Source organism: Mesoplodon bidens (assembly GCF_964165515.1).
Source record: "Mesoplodon bidens genome assembly, chromosome: 1".
In the NCBI taxonomy this organism is placed as follows: domain Eukaryota; kingdom Metazoa; phylum Chordata; class Mammalia; order Artiodactyla; family Ziphiidae; genus Mesoplodon; species Mesoplodon bidens.
In genome coordinates this window covers 31,375,428-31,396,842 of record NC_138176.1, presented here as the reverse complement: position 1 = coordinate 31,396,842, position 21,415 = coordinate 31,375,428, and the positions used below count along the sequence as shown (strand labels likewise).

General features: G+C 53.8%; 1 protein-coding gene across 2 annotated transcripts in view; it reads right to left on the bottom strand.

The window, feature by feature from the left end:
* Nucleotides 1–21,415, bottom strand: part of CRTAC1 (cartilage acidic protein 1) — a 136,711-nt gene that overhangs the window by 2,694 nt on the left and 112,602 nt on the right. For both annotated transcript variants that reach the window (XM_081243915.1, XM_081243916.1), the window contains 7 exons: nucleotides 19,969–20,114; nucleotides 17,240–17,376; nucleotides 13,673–13,755; nucleotides 12,729–12,829; nucleotides 12,109–12,277; nucleotides 2,576–2,721; nucleotides 1,179–1,221 (listed from right to left, as the gene is read on the bottom strand). In XM_081243915.1, coding sequence (XP_081100041.1) covers nucleotides 1,179–1,221; nucleotides 2,576–2,721; nucleotides 12,109–12,277; nucleotides 12,729–12,829; nucleotides 13,673–13,755; nucleotides 17,240–17,376; nucleotides 19,969–20,114 — 825 coding nt within the window. The remainder of the gene's footprint in view (nucleotides 1–1,178; nucleotides 1,222–2,575; nucleotides 2,722–12,108; nucleotides 12,278–12,728; nucleotides 12,830–13,672; nucleotides 13,756–17,239; nucleotides 17,377–19,968; nucleotides 20,115–21,415) is intronic.

The window sequence follows — 21,415 nt, the reverse complement described above, 5'->3', positions numbered from 1 at the left end:
GAAGGTGCTGGAATTTGTGTACGTGCACTGTCTGTTTAGAGTGGCTACAGAGGGGACGTGAAGAGCAGAGGGGACTAATTTCCTCCTCAAGCCCCCCTTCCAGCCATCCTCCTCCACTTCTCACTTGTGGTCCTTTGCCCATGCAGCACCCTCCACTGGAACACTTTCTCCCCTCTGCAGGGCGAACCCCTCATCACCCTTCAGGCCTCAACTCACACCTTACTTTCTCTGGGACACCTTCTTGGACCCTCCCTAGACTGGTTTAAGACCCCACCTTTGTGCTCCCACAGTCCCCTCCCCTCCCCCACCCCAGCCCTGCTCAGGCTGTGTGGTCATCGCTGTTTACTTTTGTGCCCCTCCCATTGGCTCTAAGCTCCAAGAGGGCAGGGACTGCGTCCTTCTTGTTTACTCTCGCATTTCAGTAGTAAATGCATTCACCTGGGGCTGATGAGTATTTGCAGAGGGGACTTGGGAAGAAAGCTGCCTGAGCATCTAAAGGGCAGGTGGAATCTTTGGCCTGACCCCTCGTTGCTGGTCACTGGGATGGAAGACATTGGGTTGAAGACCTTCTGGGTGCTGAGCCTCTAGGCTGCCCCTTGCCCACTCCAGACCCTCTGGGGACTTTTAGAAGGTCCCTGGACCCTCACAGAGCTGCCTCACGGAGCCTGGCCGTGCTGCAGTTACCTGCCTGCCAGCACTGCACAAGGCTGCAATTTCCCTTTTGTACTGTGACCACATGCTACACTCTGGTTTGCTCCAGTGCCCCCCAGCCATGCCCACCCTTGCTCACCGGCCCCCTTGCTTGCTGCTCTGTTGGAAGGAGGATGCATGCCCGCCCTAGCCACCACGGCCCCCTGGGAGCCAGGCCTCCCTGGGAGCTCTGTCCAGGTGGTTGTGTGTCTGCTCCCCATGCTCATTCTGTCTGTATGCATGGCAGGGAAGCACTGCCAATTCCCAGAGCTGCAGTGATTCAGCCTGCTGGTCACTACCATCACTCCCACCTTGCCGAGTCACTTGGCGGTTGTCTTGGCATCTGAAGCCTCAGGGACAAACAACACATTCGCCTCCTCACCCTTCCGCCCCTTGTCTGCAACCTGAGCCTTGCCAGGGCCCAGGCTGACATTCCCCAGTGAGAGTCCGGCCTCTGCCTTGTCCCCTGGTATCGGCAGGCAACTCACCCACGCAATGGCCATTTTCCTGCTGGGAGAATCCTTGGCCGCACTGCAAGGTAGGCAGAAGCAGAGACACTAGTGAGTGGAGAAGATCCCATCTCAGGTCCCCTCCTAGTTACAGCCGCAGAGCAGCTGTCACCCTGACCCCAGCATGAGGGCTGCTCTTAGCTCTGCGCCTGGGAGATCCCCTCCCTGCCAGGCCCCTTGTCTTGCATTGAGAATAGGAAACTGGGCAGGGAGGCCACGAACAGATCCATGCAAACTCCTGCTCACTCCCCTTGCATGGGATCCACACACCTGCACTGGGACACCTAACAGAGTCTGTCCCTCCTGTGGCATCACCCTGAGACAGGCCGGGTCTCAGGAAGGCAAAGTGTAGAGAGGGGTGGAGAAGCTTTTAGAGGTGCCTGCTCACACTCCCTGCACCCCCTTCTCTGAGAACCTTCCCCACTCACAAGGGGTGGGTGCCTGCAAGCCAGGCCGTCCCCCACCTCTGGGCAGGGCTGGCTGGACAAGAGGTGGACATCCCAGCAGGAGGAGGGACTCAAAGGCTTTGCGGCTAGAAGCTGAACTAAGTGAGGCTGAGAAAGAGATTCCGGCGCCTGGTCACGCCGGGCTGTGGAGGCTTTGCTGTGTCTATGTGCAGGTCTCAGAGACAGCAGGCTGGTGGCTGGAGGCGGGGTGGCCGGGGACTCGAAACGGAACACTTAACACAAGACAGAAATGTTGACTGTTGGAAAAGACAAATGATGGGGTGCTGGTGCGGCTTCCTGGGGAAGGATAATGCTCCCCCCCGAGCCAGTGCACTAATGACAAACGTCTTTGAGCTCCTGGGGCCACTGAGCTGCCATGGCTCTCGCCCTGAGCATCCCTTGCATTTTGTGAGCTCCTCTAGAACCCGCCCTGTAAGCCCCCTCTTCTGTGTGAGTTTAAGTGGGCCCCTGTTATCTACAATGGCGTGATCCTCTCCAGAGAGTAGTCCAGAGCTCTTCCCCGAGGAGCCCCCCGAGACCCTGCCCCACCCTCAGAAGCAACAGCTTTGTCAGAAGCTTTGGAAAGAACCAGAAGTGAAGCAGGAGACCTGGGGCCAACTGTTAACTCTGCTCACAAATGGCTGTGCGGTTTTGGTGGGTTCTCTTTCTTGGTCTTGGTTTTCATTCTCTATAAAATGGGTGAAAAATGCTTGCCCTTCCAATACGCCAGGATTTCTGCAAGGAGCAGAAGAGATGTGGGTGTGACACTGGCGTGCAAACTACACATGGAGGGGTCACTATGAAGCCTGCCCTTTGCTAAGAAGATTTCCATCATTCTAGAAACAAAGTCTGCAGATTCCTGGGAATCCAGCTTCAGCCCATGGGTGGGGCTTGCTTTTCTGGCTCTGAGGCCCAGATGCCTTTGCTTACCTCCAGGAGGGCCGCGTCCCGAAGTCTGTCCTCATCCCGCGGGTAGGGAATCTCCAGCACCGAGTTCAACTCCGTGCTGGCCACGTTCCGGCTGGCCATCTTGCCATCGGGCCATGTCACCTCCACGCTGCTGGCCTCATCCTTCCCTATGGGATGAAAGGAGAAAGGATCAGCTGCAGACCAGGGGGCGGGGAGGGATTCTCCACAAAAGTATCATCATTCATTTATTCATTCATCTAATAAAAAATATGAATTGAACACTGTTCGAAGTGCTGGGGAAATAGTGAACAAGGCAGATGAGGTCCTGCTTTTTTAGAACAATGCTGTCCAGGACAACTTCAGCAGCGATGGCGACGTTCTCTATCTGCTCTGTCTGCTCTGGTAGCTGCTGGCCATGGCTGCTAAGCACTTGAAGTGGCGTGATAAGGAACTGAATTTTTTTTTTTTTTTTTTTGCGGTACGCGGGCCTCTCACTGCTGTGGCCTCTCCCGTTGTGGAGCACAGGCTCCGGACGCGCAGGCTCAGCGGCCATGGCTCACGGGCCTACCCACTCCGCGGCATGTGGGATCTTCACAGACTGGGGCACGAACCCGCGTCCCCTGCATTGGCAGGTGGACTCTCAACCACTGCGCCACCAGGGAAGCCCGGAACTGAATTTTAAATTCAATTTAATTTTAACTAACTGACTTGAAATGGCCACACATGGCTAGTGGCTACCATACTGGACAGCACATTTCTAGAACTTATATTCTAGTGGATTTTGGAGGGAAGAGAGTAAAGCCTGGTGGTAAACATGTTGACTTTGGAGTCCTGGGTTCAGATCTTGGCTGTACCACTTACCGAGCATGCTGGGAAGGACATGGCGGGGGGTGGGCATCTGGAAGACCTGGGGACAAATCTCAGCTTTACATCTGACTTGCTGTGTAATCTCAGGCGTGTCGCATTTATTCGTATTTGCATTTATATTGGATGTTTATAGTCTGCTAGGGGCCGTCACTGGGAATAACCCTCTTTTTAGGGAGCTTCCACTCTAGTGGGGATAGACAGGCACACAGATGAACAAATAATGCCAGATACTGACAAGCTCTGGGAGGAAAACAAAAATAGGGTAATGGGATAAAAAGGAAGTAAGAGTAGGCTGGGGGCTTTTCTAGTCAGGGTGGTGAGGGATAGGCTCCTGGGGAGAAAGCATTTGAGCCGAGCTCTAAATAAAAGCTGAGGTGACAAAGAACCAAAAGGCAGAGAAAGACCGTTCTACAAAGCTGAGATGTTTACAAAAACTAACGGTGGTGCAACTCAGAGAACATTCATGGTGAATCCATCTGCGCACATCCTTAAAGTGACGTGTTACATCACTGGCAGGAAGCAGGCTGGAAAGATTTGTCAGGTGTTTAGGCATCGTTAAAGCTGGCCCCAGCTCCCTGATTAAGGCAACAGGCCCATCACCGAGAAAAGGTCAGGCAAATGGTGACGGACTGGGGTGGAGAGGAGTGGGGGATGGGCCTCACCTGCTGGGAGGGCCCTTTCTCCAATCAGTCACCTGGGAAAGAGGGCAGTGCTCAGCACATGTAGGAGGGAGGCTGCAGCCCCCTCGTCGGTCGTCGCCCACCAGGGTTGACCAGACGCGGGCTTGGTGCTCGGGGGTCCACCAATCCATACGCTCCCCCAAGCATCATTCGTAGGCTGAGAAAATGATGTCAACCACATGTGTGTGCTACTTTCCCCTTAATGCATATAGACACTGTTAGAAAACAAGTGAAACTGGAAAGTGCTGTCAAATTTATAGCAGCTTTTGGTCACTGCTGTCCACCAGTGGATTTTACAATGATCGCTGCTATGGGGGTCAAGGGTGGTCTGTGAAACATTTTCATGTATGAAAGCGGTTCCCATATTTTAGAAAAGGGTTGAAGCAACGTCTAGACTTTGTGGGGAATCTATGTACAGACGCCTCTGTGCAGAGGTCTGCTCTGGGGTGGGAGCTAAGACAGGATGGCGTGGAAGGACTCAGCTGCATCTGTCTCCCCAAGTCCCGGTGCGTCAGTCCGGGGCTTCCAGAAGAAGGTGCACGTTGACAAGCCACATCATCCACTTCCTGAGTGTCCCTGTGTTTGGTTCTCTTTTGCTCCCTCCAACCCAAGGCCTCCAGAGAAGTCTCTTTGTAGCGTTCCAGCCTTGGGCTGCTGTGAATTATAGAGGGCAGGGACCAGCTGCTACCATCCGGAAGTGTCAAAGGTGAGTAGCCCCTGCCCCTGTGCCCGCGATGGGGCAGCGGCACCAGAGAGAGGCTCCTGGAGCAGAGACTCGCACACAGTGCAGAGACCCGAAGACGCGGTGCAGCTTCTCTTCCCGCGGAGGCTCTCCCCTTCCAGGCCTGGCCTTGCTGGCTCTGGGGTTGGCTTTATTAAGCCAGAAAACATTTCTCATAAACTCCTACTGCCCCGCTCCCTCCTTCCACAATAATTCATTTTGGGAAAGGAGGTGAAAATAGGATTGGGGAGGTATCAACTGTCCCCTCTTTTACTGTTTTTTTTTTTTTTTTTGCGGTACGCGGGCCACTCACTGTTGCGGCCTCTCCCGTTGCGGAGCACAGGCTCCGGACGCGCAGGCTCAGCGGCCATGGCTCACGGGCCCAGCCACTCCACGGCATGTGGGATCCTCCCGGACCGGGGCACGAACCCACGTCCCCTGCATCGGCAGGCGGACTCTCAACCACTACGCCACCAGGGAAGCCCCTCTTTTACTGTTTTGAAGCAGTCTCTTGAGGTTTAAGAGATGTGGCATTTTTAGGGTGTTCAGCACCCAAATTAAATGGCAGATGTAAAAAGTAAACAGTTTTCTACTAAAAAAAAAAGGAGACAAAGAACAGCAAATGTTTCTCACCTAAGCCAACAGAACAGCTACATGAATACATTTTCCAGCCTGACAGAAGTGCCAGAAATAACTCAAAAGAGTCGCCGAATATTCATAGACAATCACGAATTTACATCCTGCCTCTGAATCTTGCTTCCTCCCTTCCTCCAGACCCAGGGAGGGGCAGGACTAGGAGATAAGTCAGCCGAGGGGAGAGCACATCTCAGTAGGACTCCCTCCTTTGTCACTGATTATTTTGCCGACTTGGGTCCTTAGTTTCCTCATCTGTAAGAAGGGAGCTCTACCCCATCCAGGAAGGACAGTTCTTCCTTGGAATGTCAGCCCTGCCCCGGCCGATTTTGACCCTCAGCATCCCCATCCTCATAATCTCTTAGACATGGCGGGGGGGGGGCGCCCTGCAGTTCCCAAAGGGCTTTTGCTTGTTGGCAATACTGCTAGAGAGTATGCACCCCAAACTGTACCAGGTGATTCTCAGTGTTAGGGCATTGGATCCTCATGGCAGTCCCATGAGAAGGTACTAGTTTTATAATTTCCATTTTAGAGTCAACGGAGATGAAACTTGGAGAGGTGAAGGGAATTGCTCACAGTTACCCAGAGAGGGAGTGTCTGATCCCAAAGCCCGTACCTGCTAAACCCTTGTTCTACTGCCCACCCGACCCCAATGACCAGCCCACCATGGGCCAAGCATCATGCAGGGATCTGGGATTTAGCAGGAAGGACAAAGACCCAGGCCCCATCCTGGAGGAGCTGAGCCCCATGAGGGCAATGAACACAGTGATTATGTTATAATACACTGGAAAAGTGCACCCATAGTACTGGTACCACTTGGTGAGACAGGTGGGTGTTAGAAGTCATTTCGTTGGAGGATTCAGGAGGAACAAGAGCTTGTGAGGCAGAGAAGGGAAGGAAGGGGCATTCCAGGCAGAGGGCACAGCACTGGCAAGAGTATAGAGGTATGAAAAGGGCATGTGTGTTGAAGATCAGGGAGAAGCTCAAAGTGGAAGAAGCAGGGTGCGAGCCTGTGTGTTAGGTGGGGTGGGTGGGAGAGGAGACGGGGCAGGGGGTGGTGTGGGGAGGGACTTTGGAGCCCTCACAGGTGTGGCTGGCTTGAATCCTCCCAATTACTCTGAGAGGGAGAGTTCATCCCCACTTCCCGGATGTAGACACCAAGGCTTGGCAAGATGCAGTGATCTGCAGGTGTCTGAGCTAGGACTGGAACCCAGGCTCCTGCCCCCAGGTCCGGCTGTTCCCTCTGCCCCAGAATTCTCAAGTCTTCACGCAGCTGCCCAAGCAAGGGGCCTTTAAGCTGGCCAGACTGCGGGGCCAGTGTGTCAGGGAGCTGGGTCGTGAGCAGAGGAGGGCCCATTAAGAGCAGCAGGGAGTCGCCTCTGGTAGCTTTTAAAGGACAAAGGCCAAAGAGGCACAGAGAATCGCGCTTTTCAGAAGCATTACAAGCAAAACAGATGGTGGGAATACAGTTGGGGGAAGATTTTTGCACTTTAATAAAGCGATTTTTATGTGGGCCACTGAATTTTCCTTCCCTAAATGAGCACCAACCTGCTTGGAGGCAGCTCTGAGTCACTTGCAAACCATCAGCTGAAAGGAAGGAGGGGTGTATGTGCAGGGGCTGGGGGTGCCATCAAAGCCTGGGGTGGGCTGGCCCAGTGGGTGAGCCCCCGACGGGGGGCTGGTGGGGCAAGGAAATTACTGGCGCTTGTTTTCACTTACTGGGTTTGGTAGAGCTGCCTCAGCTCTGTGCTCGCTCGGAGCCAGAGAGCCTGGGTGTGGGATACGTGCGGTGGGTGTGCAGGGCTGGGACGTCGGTTCAGAGCAACCGGGGTCCAGTGGGGCATTCAACAAGGGCTGTGAGCAGAAACGCTGATTTATGAGCCTGGCGGGCCATCTGCACCGGGGTGGTGGGGGGAGCAGGGGGAGGCCAGGGCAGGGTGGAGGGTGCAGCGAACAAGGCCAGGGGCTCCCCCGAGTGGGGGCGCATGGAATGGTTCTATAGAATGAAGCTGAGAGCCCTTTGCACAACGGAGTGGGCCTGCTGGGAACCCCCCGGAAGAATGCAACACAGCGAGGTCCCTGAGTTTTCATTGTGTGATTCGATGCAGTCTGGACCCTCGGGGTGCACAGTGAGGGTCTGAGAAGCTGAGTCCTCTAACCACAGCTCAGTGCTGACCAAGCAAAGGCCTGCAGAGCTGGGAGGCGTTCCTTCTCCAGCCACCGAGAGATGAGCTGGCCAAGCACGTGGGGAAGAGAAGGGTCCGGGAGGCTGGCTGCTGAGAGGCACACGTGTGCACCCACACACATGTCCACGGACAAGCCGCTCACCGCACCTTGCTGCAAAGTCAGGAGGCAGGGGGTGGTTTTGGAGGGAGGAAGGAGCAGGGTCAGAGGGGGTGAGCAGGGGCATCGCAAGTGCTGGAAGGGGGGCTTCCTGCAGCTCTGGGCCGTTCCCTCACAGCCTCCGGCCCCATCTCCTTCTTAGGCATGCAGACGTCAAGGCAGCCCTTTCTGCATTCCTGTTCTGGACCTGCCCCTTCTCAGCCCAAATACCACAAAACAAACTGTTCAGGATTGGAAACCATCAAACTGTCCATCCGTAGGGGACTTGCTAAATAAATTGTGAATGTGGCCACACAATAAAATACTGTGCAGCACTAAAGGAAAACAAAGGAGATATGCACAGACTTGGAGTGATGTCCAGGATATACCGTTAAGAGAGAGAGAGAAAAAAGGAAGTATGGGAATAATAGGGAGAGTATAATAATTTCTGTTAAAAAAGATTCCAAGGCATATTTATCTATAGATGTGCTCCTGTGTATTTTGCGTGCAATAAAATCATATCAAAAGTGTGGAACTGGGAAGAGGCCACCCTGGAACACTATATTTGAATCTGCTCCCTGCCCCTTCCCCTCTGCATTCCTAATCCCCTCATCCTGTTCTGCATTTTCTTTTTTCATAGCACTTAACATCTAACATTTTATATATTTACCTAGTTGTTACGTTTATTAGGTGTCATACGTTACTCCTCCTTCCACGAGAATGTAAGGTTACCCATGGTAAGGCTCTTTGTCTAGTTAGTTTTTGGCACAGAGTAGGTGCTCAGTAAGTGAGTAGAGACTAAATGAATCAAATGACACTGGTGGAGGGTGAAGAGGGAATGTTTCCTTTTTTTTTTTTTTTGCGGTACGCGGGCCTCTCACTGTTGTGGCCTCTCCCGTTGTGGAGCACAGGCTTCGGACACGCAGGCTCTGCGGCCATGGCTCACGGGCCCAGCTGCTCCGTGGCATGTGGGGTCTTCCCGGACCGGGGCACGAACCCGCGTCCCCTGCATCGGCAGGCGGACTCCCAACCACTGAGCCACCAGGGAAGCCCCAGAACGTTTCCTTTTTGCTTAATATTCCAAACATAGTGGCGAGATTATGGGTTATTTTTACTTTCTTTTTTTAATGATGTTATATTTTCTATTTTTCCTATAACCAATATGCATTATTCCTGCAGTCAGAAAAAAATTAAAGCCTTCTAATATGACTTTATTACATGCAAAATACACAGGAGCACATTTATAGATAACTATGCCCTGCGAGTGTCTCCTGGGCTCCTTCGCGGCCCTGCCCTCCCACAGCAAAGCCTGGTTTTGGCTTTCCTGGCTCCGCAGCTCCCTCTGTTCCGCCCGCCCTCTCCACCTGGCTCTGGGTGCCCCTGACAGTTTGGCCCTGACCTCCCTTTCCAGACTCCGCTCCCACCAGACCTTTCCTACTCTGTGGACACAGTGAATACTCCCACCTCTGGCCTTTTTTCAAACTAGCCCAGCCCCTGGATGCTCTCCTCAGCTCCCATCCACACCTTGCAAATTCCCACCATCCTTCTAGACCTAGTTCAAGGCCCACTTCCTTGGGAAAACTGCTCAGAGCAGAGAGAATTTCTCCCATCTCAGTCCTCACAGCCACTGGGCCAGTACGACGGCACATCCAAATCTGCTTGTAACGAGAGCCCTGTGTCCCTCTGCCTCTTTCACAACCGTGAGCCTGGAGGGCAGGGAGCATTTCTTTGTTTCATCTGTCTCTTTGCCATGTCTCTCTGCGTCTCTTGGTCTCCCCTGGTCCCCGTCTCCGTCTGTCTCCCCGCTGTTCTCTCTCTTTCCTCAATCCTTCCTTCCATCTGGCCTTCCCATCGGCTCCCTCTCTTCCTGCCCCACTGCTGGCCCTCCATCAATCAGGAAGGCCTGTGCTGTGCTAGATCCATGAAGTTCCTTCCCGACGTGGGGGCCTTGGAGCTGCAGGGATGGAGCCACCTGCCCCTCGCTGTGTCCCCGGCTGCTGGCCCTGCTGCCTGCTGAGTGGCCTCAGGGAATCTCACTGCCAGGCCCAAGGCTGACCCACTGGGGCCGGTCTCCAAGAGCAGCCTTCCTTCTGCGCCTCTCTGGGAGTGGATCCGGCAACAGGGGAGGCTGCAGGGGACCCGTGGAGCAGTTTGAACCAGAGCTCAGACCCAGAACAAATCCCACAGCCTTGCAAAACAGCAAGGCTTGGCAGTCAGGGCAGTCAGGGACTCCCAAGCAGGAGCAGGATCCGTATCCCTAAGCAGGGGAGGCAGACTGTTGTGAAGAGGCATGGAGGCTCTTGGGCCCCTGTGATCCCACCAGATGACCTGGCTGAGGCTGCCCAGCTGAAGACGCAGATCTGTTCTCTTGGCGGGGACAGATACTGGCCAGAGAAGAGACCCAATAAGACCTATAATACACGTCTCAAAATAGCAGAGGCAGCTCATGGGATGTGTGGAAGGAGAAACCAGCCCCTGTCCTGGCCTCACCATTGATTTTCTTTGTGAGCCTCAACTTCCTTATCTGTACAATGGGGTGTGGGTTGATATCCAAGCCAGATAACTGGATAAACATCCTACCTATGAGACCGTGGCAGTCACCGTGGCGTGGATGGCCTCACTTGGGTCATCTGGTAACTGAGGGGTCATGGATGTCCAGTAAGGAAGAGGCAGAGCAGGAGGACCTTGGCTGGCTGTGCACAGAGCAGCTATGGGAGGTCTGGCAGTCAAGTCACAGTGGTTAAGACCTCAGACTGCGGTGTCCAAGGAGGTGGGATCCAAATCCAGATCTCCCTACTTTCTGGAGGTGTGATTTAGAGCAGGTTACTTAACCTCAGCCTCAGTTCCCTGACCTGTAAAATGGGGCTTATGATTCTTAATTCATCTTGTTGTGGTGAGAATGGGATAAGGTATCTTAGGCAGAGCACCTGTAGATTCGTGCAACTACCACCACAATCAAAACACAGAACTGCTCCACCGCCACAAAGACCTCACTGGGGCTATCCCTTTAAATTCACACCCACCCCTCTCTTTTTCACCATTTCTAGCTCCCAGCAACTACTGATCTATTTTCCATCTCTATAATTTTGTCATTTTGAGAATATTATATAAATGGAATCAACAGCATGTGACTTTCTGAGATTGGCCTTTTTTTTTTCCACTCATCATAATGCCCATGAGAGCTATCCAAGTTGCTGTGTGTATCAATAGTTTATTCCTTTTGATTGTTGAGTAATATTCCATGGTGTGGATGGACCACAGCTTGTTAAACCATTAACCTTTTGAAGGACATCAAGGTCGTTACCAGTCTGGGCTATTACAGATAAAGCTACTATGAACGATCATGAATAGTTTTTTGTGTGGACATGAGTTTTCATCCATCTGGGATAAATGCCCAGGAGTGCAATTGCTGGGTCTTATAATAGTTGTATAGTTTAGTTTTTGTCTTAAAAGAAACTGCCAAACCATCTTCTGGAGTAGCTGTACCAGGAACGAACGAGAGATCCAGTTTTTCCACTTCCTTGCCAGCATTTGGTTTTGTCACTATTTTTTACTTTAGCTGTTCTAATAGGTGTATAGTGATATTTTATTAACACCACAGGTATACTGTATATCTGGTTATGTTATATATATGTGTGCACACATATATGTAATATACATACATATATATGTGCATATAGATATATATATACATACGTATGTGTGTATATATATATAAAATGCTAGTCTTTTATGTGTATATATATATATATATATACACACACACACACAAACATGCATGCGCACACACACACACACATAAAAGACTAGCATTTTTTTAATACCACCCCCAGCCAAGAACCAATTTTCACCCTCTCGGGGGTGACATCACTCCCACTGATCATGCATGCCTTCCCCAAGCCTTCTAGCCAAGAGAAGGCACCAGGGGTTTGGTGAGACATTTTAATCACTGAACCGACACCCAAGCGGCCAGGGAAGCAGCTGGTTTGGATAGGTTTGGTGCAGGCCATTGTTTGAAGAACAAGGCCATAGCCTTGGACAAATGGAGGATTAAATACTCTGACCCCAAGGTGAACTAATTCGACAGAGGCACCAGGATGCGGACCCCAGCAAGGAGTGGGGCATGAAAACCTCCCTCCTGAGCTCAGGTTCACTTCAAAGCAGGGTTGCCTCCAGTAGCTGGTGTCACAGTAACGTGGTATCTAGAAGATGCTCAGGCTGTGAGCCCTGCATATCGCCGGGATTCGGGATGCAGTTTCAGCACCCACTGTCCCGCTAATAGCTCACTTGCACACTCCCACCACCGCCCCCCGCCCCGAGCTCTGACTCACCCAAGCCAAAGTGTGCCACGGGCTCCATCTCGCACAGGTAGCCTGAGCCCCCGTCGATGATCCTCAGGTGGGCCCCACTCTTCTTGGTGTAGAGCACAACCTTAGCGCCCCTGGCGAAGGCCCCAAACCGGGTTCGCGGCACCACCCGCAGCCAGTTGTTGCTGAAGCCCTGCAGGGAGGGAGGAAGGCAGGCCCAGGCGTCAGCGGGGTGGGCAGAAGGAACAGGGAGAGAGGGTAAGAGGGAGAGAAGGAGAAAGAAGGGGACAAGAAAAGGGGCAGAGGAAAGAGAGGAGGAGGGAGCCGGGCAGGGAGGGTGAACAAGGCAGACAGACTGGCTGAAGTTTGCAAAGAGCAGCCCTGGAAAAGAGGAGGGAAAGCCAGTAGACTCGGGGAAAACAGTTTTTGGAGGAGTGCCAGTGGAAGGCTGAGGGGCAAAGGGCTTCTGGGAGGCAGCTCTTCTTGGGAGTTCACTGTGCTGCTGGGAATTTGCTTCCTCCAGGGCCCGGGATATCCATTTCCTGCCACGCTGGTCAAGCAAGCATCCCGGGCTCCTTTGCCCTCATCCAGCCCAGGCTCAGCACGTTGGGCTGGGCCCCGTGGGTCCCCAGGTCCAGGCACACCTGATTCCCCCGGAAGACGGACAGCGGCTGAGCCATGGACTCTCCATGGGACAAGATGAGGTCCAGCATCCCGTCTCCATCGAAGTCTGTCACTACACCGCCTGCAACAGCACAGATTTCACTCTGTCCATCGGCCAGGAGACCCACAGGGGAGGGGGCCTCCTGACCAGTGCCAGGTCCACGCCCTGAGTGTGGGAGGCAAGAGCACAGCGCTGGGGATCGAAGACTGGAGCTTGAAGCTCCTCTCCTTTCCCATGGCCGCTCATTCATGGAAGAGGGGGTCCATTTCCTCCCCCTGGACTTTTGAAGGAAAGCATGGGTGCAAATAATTCAGACTCTGAGGGCTGCTTTCTGGTCTTTTATACACGCCCTGTATATTTGCACAGTTTTTGTCAGTCTATCGGGCGTTTGCATATACCTGGTCTCCTTTTGGTCCTCACTACAACCCAGAGACGTGAGGAGGGCAGATGCAATTATCCCCATTTTATGGGTGTGGCGAACAAGATCCAAAAGATGAAGCACCTTTTCCCAGACCACAGGCGAAGCAATGGCAGGGCCGAGTCTTGGGACTCCTGACCCAGTGCTCTCTCTCTGACACCAGGCTGAGTGCCAGGATGGGTGAGACGACAGGACGCCCAGCCACTCCTTTGCCTCTCCTCCCGGCAGGGCATTACCAGAGATGCTACTGCCCGTGGAATCCCACGCCTCTGACCCCGCAGCCCTGGGACTGGGAGAACGGACCGTCCCCTCCTCTGCTTCCTGCCTGGCACTCCCAGGGCCTCCTCCCCCACTCTCACCCCTGCCCCAGGATCTCAGCCCTCAGAGAGGCAGGGATAGGATGAGCCCTGCTGTGGGACTGGCTGCACCACCCTCCCGCCCTCCTCCCAGGCTAAGGGCAGCACTGAGACAGGGGAAAGCAGGCCAGAGCCCTCAGGTGCCCTCACCTGTGCCCCGGCCCTCAGGCTCCAAGGCGTCGCCAGGATTGAGCTCCTCGATGAGGGGGTCGCCGTGTTCCCTGCGGATGATGCTGCGGGACAGGAGACAGGCTGTTCATGGATGAGAACATGCTGGCAAAGCCCCAGGGGGCTCCCTGGACCTCGAGGCCCACTAGCTCCATTCTCCAGCCCCTGAGCACCCTGAGACCCTGCTGCACTTGGGCTGCCACCTGCATGCCGACAGAGCCACTCTGCTCACAGACCCTGCCTTCGCCTTTCTTGGGTTTTAATTCACGTTGGTAAATATTGATTTTTCCTTCTCTAATGGATGAATTATAGACAGCCTGGGGAAGGGCAGTTGATGGATGGAGAAGGGGCAGGGATGCAACTACCTTCAACTGACCTTCACTTTCCTTCAAGCGGCCCTGGGTTTCTGAGTTCTGAATGCTACGCAGGGTTCCACCCCTACTCCAGTGCCACCTCCTCTAAGCCCTCCCCCACCGTCCTGCTAGAAGCAATGCCTTCCTGCTCTGCCTTTGTCACTTTCCTGGCCTTTATCACTTTCTGCCTTGTGTTGAAGCTCTATATGACTGCATCTTATCTCCTCAGTTAGGCTGCGAACTCTTTGCAGCCTGGGACCGTGTATTATTACTCTTCTTTGTATCTCCCACAGCATCTAACACAGTGCCTGGCTCTCAGGAAGCTCCAGACATGTCCGTGGGGGTGCATGGAGGAATCCAGAGACAAAAGGAAAGAAAGGGTCCCTTTGGGCTGCTAGGGTTTTGTCTGTTTTGAACTCTGAATCATGGTAATATTTCCTGTAGAAAAGTCCACTGTGAAAGTCCTGTTCTTTCTGCACATTGAGCTGAACGCTGATGATGGCCTTGAGCTTTCCTCTCTAATTTTTCTCACTGGGTAGATTCTCGCAGCCTTGGGCGCTCTGTCCTGGCTGTGTGGAGCAATCTTGGGGCTGGGGTGGGGAGAAAGGACCAGGAAGGATCTGTATCGCTCTCCCCTTACAGGGGAGGTTGCAGGTGGGGCTGTCGCTTAAATCAGTCACCAGAGGGCTGTGCTGTGGCCCATGCTTTCTTTCAGGAGGGAGCCAGGGTCCCCTGAGCTGGAGCTTCTGGTGGCTGGATGGCAGAGGGTGCTGGCAGGACTGCAAGGTGTCTGCAGGGTTGAGCACACGCCCTGGGAGGTGTCCTCTGTCCGCGCGGGGCGTCTGTGCTGAGCACATCCACGTGTGCGGTCTGGGCAGTGAGCAGCATGCCCGGCAGTGCTTTTGTGTGTGTGCACACCTGCCGGAGGTGTGTGTCCGCCTCAGCCTGCAGCATCCACAGTCCCTTCAACCACTCGTGTCCTGCAACCTCTGTCACGGCTGGGCAGAGACATCCCTGGGTTCAGGTGACAATGGAGTTAGGAGTTTCTAAGGGTAAAGCCCAGAAGTTCCAGGGCAGAGCTGGGCAAGCTCACCCAGATTTGGGCAACCAGGACAGGCTTCTCGGAGGAAGGGTCAACAAAGCTGAAACCAGAATGATGAGTGAGTCTGTGTCACTCAGAAGTGAGAGAGAGGCAGATGGTGTGGGCAGCCTGAGGGGTGCAGGCCTGGTACAGCCCAGAACCGAAAGCTTGGGGTGTCCGGTCCTTAGGTGTAAACTGGGGAGTGGAGAGTGACAAGGCTGGGGACAAAGCCAGCCTGTGGGATGTATCAAAGAGAAGGTAGTGGGGAGCTTCTAAGGGGTTTAAGTGGAAGAGGGGTGTGGTCAGATTCGCATTTTCAACAGCTTGCTCTGCAGGACTGGACACAGGGCGGCAGCTAGAGAAGAGGGAGTGTGAAGGGTGGAGCCATGGGAACAGATCAAGGCACGTTTAGATGTGTAAGTGGTGTTACCACACACATCCTGCCTGGCCTGGGACAGTCCCTGCTCACGCCTGTCATCCCGCCATTGTTAACAGGGCCTCTGCACTCTTGTTAAGCATCTGGAGTGGGTGATGAGTTCCCTGGTTTCCCAGGCATCACTGAAGGGGCGGCAGACTCACACACACCGAGGCTTTGCATCCCTGGTGACTCCTACAAGGAGCCCACCATGTTTCCTTCGGTGACACGTGACAAGCCCACTTGGTATGGGGCAGGTAGGGGCTCAACTTCCAGAGTTGCCAGCTGAGTGGTGGCCCCAGCTGTAGCCCCTACATTCTCTGCTGCGAGCTCCAGACCCAGCCATCTGCCACAGGGACTCGGGGCACAGCCATGGAACTGGGAAGTGTCTTCCACTGATGCTGTGCGGAAACAAACACACTAACCCATAGGGTGACCACATGGTGACCCTGTCTGCAGAGAGCCCGGGGCCAGCCTGTCCTTGGGGTGGCGGGAGGGAGGCTGGGAGGTTTGACAGAGGCCAGACAGGCAGAGGAGATGCCTGGGTGCCCGGGCCACAGAGACTCCTTGGTGCTCCGGGAGCACTTTATTAGCCAGAGAAGGAAAGCAGTGTCTCTGTTAACGAGCAATTGATCTCCCGCAATTAATCTGGAAGTTGTGAAAAAGCTTTTTGCAAGGCACCTAATTAGCAAATCTGGTGTCTTCAGGGGGTGATTACAGCTGGTCGGGATTGATGCTTTGTTAATAATTATATTTTAAAACACGCTTAGTCACAGCTCTCGCCTTTTATTAATAGTTGAGGGCCCTTCTGGGGGAGGGGATGGGGGCCTTGGGGAACTGAGCAGGTGATCTGGCCCACCCTCCTCTTGCCACCTGGTGCTGAGGTCCATTAGCATGTTTTAGGCCAGGAACCAGGGCTGCATGTGTCCTGAGGTTTGTTCCCCAACAGCAGTTCTCAAACTTTGGTGTGATAAGAATCACCTGATGCCTAGTGTACATGTTAAAAAGACAGATTCCTGGGCCTCAGCCCCTGAGATTCTGATTCAGGAGATCCAGGGTGGGCCCAGGGATTCTGTACTTTAAATAAACATTCTGGGTGGTTCTGACGCCAGTGGTCTCTGGACCCCAATTAGAGAACAATCGAACCTTTCCTCCCTGCATGCAGCGCTCAGTTGCCTCCATTCTTGTCTACCGTTCCCTCATCTACCATTAATTGTCTCGTTCAGCATTTCCCAAAGGATGTTTTGCAGAGCACCAATCCCAAGAGAAAAATCTCTGAAAGAAGCGTCTTGTAGTGAAATGTATTTGGAATACTCCATTCACCTCTTGGGAAGTAAAAATACTCATGGTCATGGTAAAGGCTCTGAGAAGTCCTGTAGTCAATACACCTGCCTGTCTTTGCTTCATCCAGATGCACCCAAACAGATTTGGCTCTGGAACCCCTTTGGGTGGTAGAGTGGAGCCTGGCTTCTAGGCATACTTTGTGCACGTCCCCCTGACCATTTCCCCCCCAACAGCAGGAGGCCCAGGATTCCCCGCCTCACCCTTCCATCCCCCATTCTCTCAGCCTCTTGCTCAATCCCTGTCCTTCCAGCTTCTAATGCTCCTTCATCAGGGGACCTTCCTCCTTCCTCCCCTTGGAGCTCCCTGACCCACACCCACGAAGGCTGAGTAGCCATGAGCCAGGCTGAAGCATCTACCGGAAGAGACGGTTGGCTGAGGAGCTGCGGTGGGCGAAGTTGTTGAAGAAGATCTCCAGCTCCTGGTCGTTGTCAAAGTCAGCAGCGATGACTGTGCGGACAGGAGAGGGCATGGAGAACTTGGGTGAGGCGATGTCCTGGGAGGAGAGAGGGCTGCAGGTCAGCGGACAGATGCGTGGGGCAATGGGGGTGGCCTAGAGGCCCACTCTCCCCACCCCCGTGTGTGTGCGTGTGCTCAAAGATAAAAGCCTGACCTAGCACGTCCTCTATCACCTTCCCTGTAAGGGCCCTAGGTATGCTGTGTTTAGGATCACATAAGGTTCAGGCTGCTTGTAGGAGAACAAGGAGGTAAGAGGAACAGTCCTAATTCACACCAGTGAAGCACCTTGCTGTTCCCTGGTCCGGACCACGTGGGGCCCTCCCATCAGTCACTTGAGGCAGGGCTGATGTGAGCACTCCCATTTTACAGGTGAGGTAACTGAGTCCTGGAGAGGAAGGGGAATTGCCCACTGTCATAGCTAATGAGTGGGGGCCATCGCCAGGGCTCCGATTCCAGATGCTATGCCCTTCCTAGTACGTGCCCTTTGTCCTCTGCAGTGAGAGGTGGAGGCTGGGAGGACACTGGGCAGTGCTGTGCATTTAAATCCAGGCTTCTCTGCAGACTAGCTGTGTGGTCTCAGGCAGGTTACTTAACCACTCAGATCTCACCTTCCTCATTGGTAACATGGGGATAAATAATAGCTGCCCAGGTTGTGAGCACTGCATGTAAAGCGCTTGGCACAGAGTGGGCACCAGATGGATCCCTGGCAGTCTGTCCTGGCCTTGCCCATATCAGCCTCATGAAAGGTGGCAGAGGTGGCCTTTAGCTGTGTTTTTGCTGCCTTTATTACCTTACTTTGTTTCTTGGGAGTCTTTTGATTTTTTTTCTGAGACATTTGCCTTGGGGGGTTGCAGTATCAGATACCTCTGCCCAGGGCTCACGAGGAGACCCCAGACCCAGGACAGCCCAGCAGGGACTTCAGAGTGCTGAGAGGGCCTTGGTGGACCTGGCAAAGTGTCCCACCTATGGAACTTGCCTTTGAAATAGAAGAGCTGTGGAGGGTGACCTTTTGTTTCTCAGTAGAATATCCATTCCGGGTGGGTTTGTCCCTTAAAGACCCAGGAGCCTGTCTAAGTCCCAGGGTCCACGTGGAGAGAATTGGGAAGGGCACAGTTGGGGTTTCTGGGAGTGGTTCTCTGCCCTGGCCCTGCCCCTGGGCCTCCTACTTCAGGCCCTCTCCCCTGGCCACAGGAATGAGCTGCCCACTCTGGGTTGCCCAGGGGAATAGGCTGTCCCCAACAACACAGTGATGAAGCTGATTGGGAGCCTGGCCCGTTGTCCAGGGTGGGCTGAAGAGGGCCTTGAGAGCTGGTAACAAAGAGACCTCAGGATCTCGAAGTTGTTATTATTCTAATGGAAACCTACATAGGCCCCTTGGGGTTGCCCCACTGGAGGCCTGGGCTTCCAAGATAATGTATGTAAGATGCTTAGCACAGTTCCTGGCACACAGAAGGCACTTGATAAATGGGGTCTCTATTATTATTATTATTATTATTATTATTATTATTGCTCCTGTGAGCTCTGGGGCTGGGTTATCAGAAGAGTTAGTTGACATTTGGGGCTGGATTATTCCAGCCGGTGCATTGTAGGATGTTTAGCAGCACGGCTGTCCTCTGCACACTAGATGCCAGTAGCACCTTCTATCCCATTTGTAACCAAGAATGTCCCCAGACATTGTCAAATGTCCTGGGGTAGGGACAAAATCACCCTTGGTTGAGAACCTGGGTTAGAGGAAAAAGCTGAATAAAGATGGAAATCATCCAGGATCCCAGGAGCAGCTGCTTTGTGTTCAGGATGTACCGCTTTTTTACCCAGAGAGCCTGGGTCTCAAGCCTCTGTAGGGAATGAGTGGCTGGCCCTGAGCACCCCAAGGTGGCTGCCTACAGGGGAGGGGCTTGTGGTAGTCCCCCAGACATAAGGTCCCTGGTGACTCCCCTGGGACCATCAAGCTTCTGGCAAATGCCACCACTTTCTTGCTTCCTCAGGGGCTTTTGGCAAGACCAGGTACCTCCAGAAGCACCCTGACTCCCGGAGGTCAGCTCTAACCATGCTCTCCATCACCCTCCTGAGAAAGGCCCAGACTCAAGTTCATTAGGCTGGTGGTACATCCCTTACTGTCACCAAACAGTCTTTCTGAAGAATTCTTGGTGTCACAGACTGTTGATAGCTCAGGGAGGGGGCACAGAGAGGGGTTCAAGGTTACCTTGTCCCCCACCTGCCATTTGTCCAGAAGGGGCAACTGTTGGGAGCCCTGTGGCCTCAACCTCCCCTGTCCCCCCAGCCCCACTGTGCCCTGGGCCCGAGCCTCAATTTGAAAAGCTCAGGCCCAGGCTATGGGAACAATGCTCCTGATCCAGAGAGAGAAGCCCACCTCACTAGGCCTTTGCCCTGCTGCCGTGCACCTTGGGAGGCTGCTCTCTCTCCTCTGCCAAAGCCGTGCTCTGGGCACTACAGACATCACAGCAGCCCAGGCAGGAGCCCATCGTCCCCCAGATGTTACCTTCCTTGTGGCCACCCCGCCCCCAGGCTCTGCAGAGCCACAAGCCCCTACTCAGCCTGGTGGGAGGCACAGGCGGGGCTGCATCCCCAAGATGACAAAGAGGGGAGCGAGGCAGAGGCTCCTTCTTACCCGAAAGTGCACCTTCCCATGGGCGCTCATCTGCAGATACAGGCGGTGGGGGCCATTCCAGTTGCCATAGACGATGTCCACTTTGCCATCACGGTTGAAGTCGGCCAGGGCGACACCTCGCCCGTGCTGGTGGGGGTCATCCACACCTGGGGAGGAAAGGCAGGCGCCCTCAGGGCAGCGCCCCCTGCAGGCTCCACAAACACTCACCTTGCCAGGGCCCCGTGAAGAGCAGCAAGGGAGGGTGAGCCTCATCCTGTCCCGATCTCTCCACAGGGGCAGAAGGTGGGAAGCCACCTGGCTGCAGAGAGAACCAGAGACTTGCCTTCAAGCTGCACTTGCCCAGAAAGTACTATTTTTACTCGGTTTTGGGGCAGCATGGGTTGGGGGAAGGAGACTTGTGGAGATTCTGGAGGACTAAAGCCCTCCCCAGCCACCCCTGACACTGGGATACGTTAAGTTGATCATCACTCTTTTGCTCAAATTTCAGTGCTTCCCCAGTACTCTTGGGTCAAGTTCAAATTCCTGCCCGGTGAGCACAAGGCCCCTGCCCACCTTATCTGGTCTTTAACTGGTACCACTCTTCCCCCTTCTGCATAAGCACCGGCCACCCGGGGTTCTTTTCGTTTCTCAAATGACCCAAGCTCTTTCCAGCTTCTGGGCTTTTGCTCAAGCTGGTCTCTCCTTCTGGAACGCTCTTGCCATGGCTCTTGGTTACTTGCCTCCTTGTTTTTCTTCTGCTCTCAGCTGTAATGTCACCTCCTCAAGGAAGCCTTCCCTGACCACTCCCATGAAAATAAGCCCCTCCCTCCCACCCTGCTATTCATCCTGACAGCCTCCCGTTCTCCTCCATTGAGCTGATCACACGTACAGTTATGTTCCTTTGTGGGGTCCAGTTTTCCTACTAGACCTTACACTCCATGAGGTGAGGGTCTGTCTTCTTGTTCACCTGTGTTCCCACAGAGTCTATCTCAGTGCCTGTGGTGACCTGGTATTTTTCTGTAAATACTTGCTGAATGAATGAAGAGACATAAATAATTTGACAGAAGGCGACCAGGGACTTCGGTGACAGCAGAGAAAATGCAACCGAGAAACGCACAGTGTGCCTTGTGAGATCTGGGAAGAAAGCTTGTGGGTCCAGTGTCACCTGTTTGTGCTGTCCCTGCATCTACCAGTGGCCAGTGGGACTGAGCTGATCCTGGGGAGAGGAAGGAGGGTGGCTTTGCCCGGAGGATGGGCTGACCTCCTGGTTGCCCAAGGCAGACATGATCCTTCAGGTCAAGTGCAGAGCTGACAGGCAGTGGAGGCCGGCTCTAAATACCCACGCTGAGTCTTCTGGAGGACAAACTGCCATTGGTCATCAGGCCCTCAGAGATGGCAGGTGATAGGACAATATGATGGGGGATGGGCATCACAGACCCAGGACACAGCGAGCTCTTGCCAGCTGCAA